Consider the following 9,078-nt stretch of genomic DNA (forward strand, 5'->3'; position numbering starts at 1 on the left):
GTTGCGGGTGCACGTGTGACATGCTTTATCGGTGCATGTGTGTGATACTTACGACACCGGGCCGTGGCAGTAGCTCTGGATGCACTCCAGAAGTCTTGGTGGAGCCACCTCTTTACACAGAAAATGATGGGCATCTGCAACCAGTCTGTAATACCCATCCACTAACGATACGAAAGACACAGCCTCTGAGAGCGAACGAAACTCCAGTTCCTTTGTAGTCAGACAGATACAGATTATAGACAGGGAATGAAGAGGACAGAAATAAATCATTCAGTACATATCTTTTAACTTTGAATCAATATAACCAATAAGCCTTCAATACAAATATTTATGCAATTAAGTGTAACAAATTATTTCACTTTAAATTAATTAAGAATGTGTTAGAATATTCATTTTTTAACTAATTTGACTCTGACAACAAGTACATGGTCATTTAAACACATTGCAGAGTAGAGCTTTAGTGTCCCCAAGATTTGATGTACAGACGGTAGTGAAAATTAGTAGCCTGGTATTGCCTCTCAATTAATTTTGGATTTCAAGCACGTGTTATCAGTGGGAGCAACCATTCAGAACAAGAAACATGACCTATATCCAATCAGAGCAACAAAACATGACCTAAAACCAATCAAAGTAACAAAACATGACGTACAACCAGTCAGAGAAATACAACGTGACCTACAACCATTCAGAGTAACAAAATGCAACCTACACCTTATCAGAGCAACAAAACGTGATCTACAACCAATCAGTCACAAAATGGTGCCTACAACTTATCAGAGCTACAAAACAAAACCTACAACCAATCAGAGCAACAAAACCTGACCTACAACCATCAGAGTAACAAAATGCTGCCTACAACTTATCAGAGCTACAAAACATGTCCTACAACTGATCAGAGAAAAAAAACATGACCTATAACCAATCAGAGCAATGAAACGTGACATAGTGCAGAGCAACATGTGTAAGTTGGTCCGTTGGTCCGTTTTCAAGCAGAAAAAAATGGCAACCTGCTCACACATCTGTTAAAAAGTACACTAAATTGTGTTTTTGCAAACATTTTAGTTGGGGAACAGGCAAACAAAATCTTGATTTATATCTGTTTCGCGTTTCCTAGTTTGACAGATTGATCTGAGTTTTGTGAGCCTGGTGTTTTGTGCTCGACATAGCAGAGACCAGTGATGCTGGTCTTTCAATCACTGTATCTAACTCGCCGCATATTAGACAAATGATTGGCCTGCCCAGGATCTGGCAGGGTGAAAATCAGTTTAAATGGAAGGGGGACCAGACGCATCTGCCAGAGCAAATAAAACACGAGCTCGCAGATCCGTTTGTTTCCCAGAATAGAAAATCAGAGAAGATTAGAATGAAGCAAAGTAAACAAATTATTCATTTAACGCGATAATAGAGCAGTGTGGGGTAGAGCTTACAGAAGAGTTCAGTGTGTACTATACCAGGGTCTGGTTGTCCTGTCGGGTGAGGGTAACTATGCGGCTCTCCACAGAGCCCTCCTTATTGGCCTGTTTGATGCTGATGTCGATCACCTCTGGGAAGTCACAGTATGTCTGCAGCTCCTAGAGACACAAAAAGAGAAGTAAATTGTGCTTTGCATTTGTATTAGATGAAGAAGCGTGCACACACATGCACTCTTGTTGTTATTAGCCATTTTAACCAACTCCTAGAGCTCCATCTATTGGTAAAAAATAGCCATGACAGCATTGCACTTTGGTAGACTTGTGTTCAAATACATTGCCATGGCACACATGTTCTAGTCCTTACCTCTTCTGCTCCCTCCTCCTCTTTCCCTTTTGACCATTGGATGCCTGTGTTGCCCATGACAACGATGGTAACCTCACGCGCGGAGAGGTCGGTGACTTGGAATCGCTCAGAGTAAATGGAGGGGAGCAGCATCTCCAGGCTCATCAGATATTTGAGCTTGAGGTTGCACACCGTGGCTTTGCATTCACTGAACTGCTGGATGAACTTCCTGAAGCGATAGCGGATCCTTTTCCGAGTCAAAATATTATATTCCTGGATGCGGTTTCGCGTGCATTTCGGCAGGAAGGATTTGTAGCTAAAAGTAGGGGGATCCAGGAGGGTGGGTTAAGTTAAGATGAGGAGGGAATAATGAACAGATAACAGGAGAGACACAGAGATTGGAGGGACAAGTCAAAGAGGACACAAGGTTAGAAGACCAACTGCTAGGTACACTTTGTGGCAGTTCAGCCAGTCTACATGCTGTGTCACCCTCAAGAGAAACAGTCAATAATCACAAAAAGTAGTGTTAATGTAATCATGAGTTTAAAAATAAATCAATACTTTTTATGATGAATGATGCACAAAAGATACATTAAATAATGAGTATTAAGGAGAATGAATAGGAGAATTAATATTTTGAGTGTGGACTATGGAAATAAAATAAAATGAAAGGCCATTAAAATGTTTGCCGTGGTAATTTGACAAGTTCATCAGAAAATGGCGACTGGTAAGCATGCACGTCAGTGGAGCCGTAAAGTGTGTCACACACAGTGTTCTGAAATGTTGATGAATGTTTGGCTTACTGCTGCCTTTTAAGTTGGTAAAGGTCTTGACATCTTTTCACAATGAGTAGATATATTTAACAGTTTGCTGTTCAAGTAATCAGTCATTTAGTTATGTTTTTGAATTAGCAAACCATTACTTGTACATTTTCCTGTTTCCTTTTTTGCTATTAATTGCGATTTCCCTGAAACTAAATGTAACGTTACTGAAGCTGCTTCAGAAGAATGAGGGTGGGCTGCTGCTCAGCTGCCAGTGTGATGACAGGGATGAAAAAAATCAAACCAGAGTTGGTGATTGTTGGAACAGTGGAAAAGACTAAACCAAACAATGCAAAGTACTTTGAACTTCTGGGCTTACAGTATTAGACTCTTATAACCTACCAGATTGTATATCAACACTGCAAAGTTTTTTGGTTTTTTTTCTCAGAGATTACTTTGCTCAGCTCTGCTTTGCACTAAATAATGAATGCATCCTACCTGGTGTCATTGTAGATTTCAACAGGTGACTGACCACTCTCTTTGGCGAGCCTCATCATGTCCAGCACCGCCATGCCCAGACACTCCTCCTGGGCCTCGTGACTCACCGGAATATGAACCCAGCCATTCAGGAAGTCACTACGCCACTGGAAGGATAAAAAAGATATAAGATATGAGGTCAGTGAAGGAAAGAATTAAAAGTATAAAGTGAGAAAAGGTGTTGGATGGAGGAGCAGGAGGACTAATAGAAGCCAGATGTCTTGCCAAATGTGCTTTTGGCTTATTTCACATGTCAAATTCAGTAAACTTTAGATCTATCAGGCAAATTATCACTGAACAGGCATAAAGTCTTGCCACAAGCAATGCAGACTAGATTTAGATTAGATTTTTGGGACCGCACAAGTCAAGCTCTACAACAGCAGTCTCTGGGTCACTTTGTTGACGCACACAATGTTTTTAGTGTGACCATGGAGAGGAAAACAAAACTGAACAGGACATGTGGCAAAGGGAAAAAAAGCAGAAACTGTTTAAATTGAAAACACACACACATATGCATGCACAGACACACAAACGGAGAGGTGAGAACGCAGTCGTACTCCTGTTCCCCATTTGTGCTCTTACACTCTTACTACCCAACTTCCTGTTTTCTGAACTTACACAATAGCCGTCATGAGAGACAGACTGGCAGCCGTTCACAGAGAGAAGAAAGTGAGCATACCCCCCCGACACACACACATTTCTGATTTTCGTTAGTTCTTTATTTCTTTTGCGAGAAAAAGAAAGGGAGAGTTGGAGGTGAAGGAGAGGGCATCCTGCATTAGATTGTTTAAGAAAAATTTATAGATGATTCAGTCTAATGATGGAGTCTAATTTCTAAAATCACAAATACAAAGAAAAAGAATAAAATAGGAACAGACAGAGTACCATGTGCAAAAGAAAATAATATCCTAAAAATCACAGATTTATATTCAAAGAGACTGACCTGAAAAAACTGGTACGCCATTACGCAATCATCCATCACAGGGCTCTCTGTCCCCTTGGATACGCCATAGCGATGGGCATATGATGAATTAGCGCTGTTATACCAGCCAGGGAAATAGTATCTGGACAGAAAAGGGGACCAAAGAAGTTCTATTAAGAAAAGTAAATCCTAGCATAAAACAACACATGAAAAGTCTAAAATGTATTTAAAAAAACAAAAAAAAACATCCACCTGATTCTGAAGTGCAGTCTCTCACTGGCTGGCTGGTGCAGTTTAAAGATGTGATTAGGAGGAAACCATATTCTGTCATTTTCCCTCATTAGGCCAAACAAGCTGCAGTACACTGGAGCAATCCCTGGAAAGAGAAAAAAACACTGTCTACAATAATACCAGTACATCCCATTCCTATTCAAAAAAGAGAGACAAGCAAACTTATGTTTGACATGAGGAACAAGTTTTTGAGCTTTGTAGCACTGGTACTAAATAGCTGCGGCTAAAGAGCTTGCCAATATTGAGGTTAGGGCTGCAATGGGATTGGATTTTCAAGGTGATGAAATGATATCTGTCTCCGAAAATATCAGGTCTCACAGTATTGTCAGATTAAATTATGGGAAACCCCCAAAGAAAGCAGGGGTGCTGTGTACCACACAAACCAAGCAAGTCTGTTGAATAGATTTGGAAAAACTCCCTTCAGGAAAACAAAACAGGGTATCAACAGCAAAAAGAAGCATCTTTAAGAAATCCTTTTTTCCATCCTCATCTTACTGACTTTATTAGATATTAGTAACTGCTGCCATTTCCTTTGATAATTATTTGAGATATGCAATAATTGTTAACACTTTCATCCCAACTGTTTAACCCACTTTTTATGACTCATTTATTGTTTTTATCTCATGTATTCTAACCAATGGCAAATGTCGTTTTTTTTTAGTTTATCAGTTTCAATGACCAGTAAAGGAATGAAAACAGACCCCCAAGGAATGAAAACAACCCCCACCCACACAAAAAAACCTAGTACAATTGAAACTTAAAACCTCTTTTTTAAAAGTATGTATGTATGAAAATCTAATGATAACAAAATAACTTTTCTTGGTAGTGTGCTTCAGTTGACACACAATCGAACATGACGATTGGAATCTGTGCTCCCCTGCTGCTCAGAGTCCCAAATAACATGAGTCATACTCAGAACTGAAAACTAAGACCCCCATTAACTGTTTTATGAGTCTGCCTAATTCCCAGGTGGTCGCTCCAAAATATAAGACTTTTGCTACTTAAACTGGCAATAAAAGCCTGCTGGGGGTGGTGTTTATATCATGAGGACATCTGTCCCAAATGTCTGCTTTCTTTTTCCCACAACTCTGCCTTCAAAACAAAAGCACCAACAGTCTGTTGCTAAGGAGGGCCGAGAGGCATCTACGGTAAAAAGTTCAGCTGCACAGAGAATTTTGGGGGCCAGCATTAGCATTTTCTGTTAGCCGCTAAAAGTTAAAGTATCCCTGACGTGAGGCTGCATTTTACCCCAAAATTAAATGGCCAAAGCTCGGAGCAGGCGCTGCAGGTTTCCATAGCCGTTGCATAGGAGTTTGCCACACTTTGATGCTGCTTGTTGTGTTTTTAGCATTAATGTGGTGATTGTGATCAGCAAATTTGTAATGTGTTTTTGTATCGAAAAGAAGATGCATTCTCAGCAGTCTGGGTTTTCTTGTTATGTTGTGGTAATGGTATTTATAGTGTCTTACCATGGTTAATGTCCGGACCCCTTGTAAAGACTGAATAACCTCCTTTTCAGTTTGATCTGCCTGTAAGGTTTTTTTGTCAGTCACGCCAAGTGGGTCATTTGCAGACTAAACATGTCATCACACAGCAGGAAACACTCTTCACGAGAGTGAAGAAATGGTATGATGGTGCGTTAGAGGAAGTATGCTAAACCACAACAGAGGAAGTGAAGTCAAAGTACTGAGAAGGTTGATCTATAAGCAAGCCTTACCTTGTTTTATTTATTACATTATCAAATAATACAGTAAGCTATGCACTGCAGAGTAATTCACTATATTTTCACAGCTTAGGAGCTCATTGCATGATGTTACACAGCTCTATAATATACTTCGTACCATTTTATTCACATGTTCAGAGGTTGGATAAAACACAATACCTGACAGTATATTAATATCAATGTTAGAATGTTTCTAATTGTGCATGAAGCTAATTTGTGAGGACAAGACAGGTGGAACTTCTTTCAGGTTTGACGGCTGGGAAGGTGAATATGTTTGACTTCATCTTGCGGTGTGACACCCTGATCTTTCTCCTTGCAGTGGCATGTCTGACTTTGGTGGTTCTTCTTCTCTTGCACTGCGAACTTAAACTATTTCCTAACACAAAACATGATTGATATTTAACTGTATTAAAACCATGAAAAGGACAATGGTTGGCAGGGTGGGGAAAGGCAGAATTAAAGTCTAAAGACAAAAAAGAAAACAAAGGAAGAAAGGAAGAAAAAAATGCAAAGGGACATATAGAAAAAGTGTAAGATAAACAGGAGAGCAAGAGTGGTTGTTTCTTATCTTCTCAAGAAGGAATGTGGCAAGAGAGTGTGGCAGGGAGAGATAGAGCTAAGGCAGAGAAGGAAAACAGACACTGCAGTCGACAACTTCCTGACTGGTGTTTGCTAGAAAGAAAAAAGTCAGTAGTTCTGCTTCCAGAAAATAAACACTGGATCAGCTCTGATAGCAAAAATGCCTGTGTCAATACCTTCCTGCAAGGAAATTCTTGTTAAGTAATACAGCTGGATAAATTTGAATGCCTGTCAAAGAAATGGAGATAAAAGACAAATGCTCGTAAATGTTGGCCAAGCTGTCCATTGATTATTTACTTTCTTATTATGGAAATAACCAATTAATCTAGACCGAGAAAATCATGGATCAGAGCCTAAAACTTTACTACCAATAGAAGGCCATTGCATTTTTTGTCATAAGAATTTGTCTACTGTATTGTATTAAAAAAAAAAACTGCTTTTCTGTAGATATATAGGCTTGGGTCAAATAAGCACAAAAACAGAATGACAAATGTCCTCATAAAGAGCTCAGCCAGCTGAGTCAATGCTCCTCGGCATAGACTCTTCAAGTCTCTGAGGTCATGTAAAGGGATAAACAACATTCTTCCAAAACGTATTATCTCATTTGATGTGGAGAGAAAACTACATATTCAATATTTTCCCCAAGAGAGGTTATAGCTGGGATGTGCAGTTTTCAGGAAAAAGCACAAAAAAAAACCAAAAACTCTCCAGCAGCTCTCCTCTCTCTGTTCTAGGTCCCACCTACCAGAGGAGCTGGGGCATATGCGCATGTTTCTTAAAGTAACTCACTGTTTCCCATACACTGATTTATTTTTTAATCTAATTTTGTTGTAGACTTGTGCACAGCACAATCAATCTCCTCTCCTTTCCTCACTGTTTCAATTTATCAGACCACAGATGAGACAAAATCAGATTGCTAGTACCCTGCAGCCCCTTCGCCCCACTGTTTGCAGCTAAAGACCAAATCGCCAGGAGGAGAGAGGGCAGCAGCCCCAGAGACGGGACTTTCCTGATCTCCCCCAGGATTTTGAAAAGTTTGTCTTCCTTTTTTGGGGTTTTTTTGCAGTGTAGTCTGTTATTTCCAAATCTGGAATAGCAACTTTCTCTGCAGAATTCTCAGCTATTGAATGCTAAATTGCTTTTACTGAAGGGACATGCACGTGTATCTACATTTGTATAACAGCCAATAGGAACATCCTTTCTTTGAAATGATTTGTAATTGACCAAAGTCTCCCATCACAGGCTAGATTTTCTAAAGCACGAAAACAGAGCCAAGAGGAGGTGCAGAAGTCTATTTTTTTCTCAGACCACATGAATAACTATATTCTTAAAGTTTATATTGGGATTCTCACCCAATGAAGCCAAAAAAACTTCCTACCCCTGCTTTAAAGGCTCAGCTGTATAAACTTGTCTTGGCCATTGGAAATATGCTTTGGGACTATGCTTGCTTGACTGACAGATAATTTAGCCTATTACAGTTGGTAATAGGCCATCTGCTCATCCAGCCTCATAAGTTTTGGCTAAATGTTTAGTTACATTGTACCACACCTATTCACTCAGTTTCAAAATCACTTCTATTGAAGCCAATATGACAAACAAAATGAAGCATGCATTTCCTGTTTTAGTATAATTTTCAGCAGGAGTCCACATAAGTTATCATTCTAGTTTGTTTCTTTGTTTCTACTAAAGCTCTCACATTTTTTACAGTTTGTGATTGCTCTAACCAATATTTACTTGTTGCTCACATCAGTATTGTGACATCACGTCCATTTACTTTGGAAGAATGCTGGGAAATGTTACATGAAACACGTGTTAAGTCTTACACACTTACCTCATGTAAACAAACTGTTGAATTAATCTTCCAATATTTACTCCAGCAGCATTTGCACTCTGTGCGATCCTTCTTCTGTTTCCAAATTTCATTGTGTTGTTTTAACACAAACATTACATCATGTCCATTTACGGCCCATTCAATGATCTTCACAGGAAAATGTAACGATGCAAGTACATTTCTTTCACAATTTGTTGATTTAATGTGATACTTTACTGTAAAAGTGCAGGAGTGCCTTGCAGAATTTCTATTGTCGATGTAAAAAGGAAAATAATTGTATCGAAATGTAACATTTATGACTTTTTAATAATTTTTATATAGCCTGACTACGAGTTTTTTCTCAGCAAGGAGTGCAACACAAACAGAAGCAGAACTTCACAAGGTTGCACAAACAGCCAGATGCATGGCCATAAAAACAAGGACATCTCAATGAGCTGTCCAAGGCCGAATCAACACCTGACTAAACAAAACAATATTCACACCACAATATTTCTACTGTAGTTTGTTTGCCACCTATTTTCTAATATTTTTGGAGCATGTTTAGTTTTTTAGCATCATGTGATGCCCATATTGAACCAATGTTATGGAATCGTTCAACAGATAGACTTCATAAAAGTAAACTAAAGAATATTTTTTGTGTGTGGGCAGACATCAGAACTGAAATCGTCTTGTGACTCAC

At 39.1% G+C, this 9,078-nt stretch overlaps 1 protein-coding gene across 1 annotated transcript in view; it reads right to left on the bottom strand.

The window, feature by feature from the left end:
- Nucleotides 1–9,078, bottom strand: part of jak2a (Janus kinase 2a) — a 39,790-nt gene that overhangs the window by 15,478 nt on the left and 15,234 nt on the right. The window contains exons 3-8 of the mRNA XM_042509374.1: nucleotides 4,228–4,351; nucleotides 3,997–4,117; nucleotides 3,015–3,160; nucleotides 1,777–2,071; nucleotides 1,452–1,571; nucleotides 53–210 (exon numbers count right to left, since the gene is read on the bottom strand). Coding sequence (XP_042365308.1) covers nucleotides 53–210; nucleotides 1,452–1,571; nucleotides 1,777–2,071; nucleotides 3,015–3,160; nucleotides 3,997–4,117; nucleotides 4,228–4,351 — 964 coding nt within the window. The remainder of the gene's footprint in view (nucleotides 1–52; nucleotides 211–1,451; nucleotides 1,572–1,776; nucleotides 2,072–3,014; nucleotides 3,161–3,996; nucleotides 4,118–4,227; nucleotides 4,352–9,078) is intronic.

Source organism: Plectropomus leopardus, chromosome 20 (assembly GCF_008729295.1).
Source record: "Plectropomus leopardus isolate mb chromosome 20, YSFRI_Pleo_2.0, whole genome shotgun sequence".
Taxonomy (NCBI): domain Eukaryota; kingdom Metazoa; phylum Chordata; class Actinopteri; order Perciformes; family Serranidae; genus Plectropomus; species Plectropomus leopardus.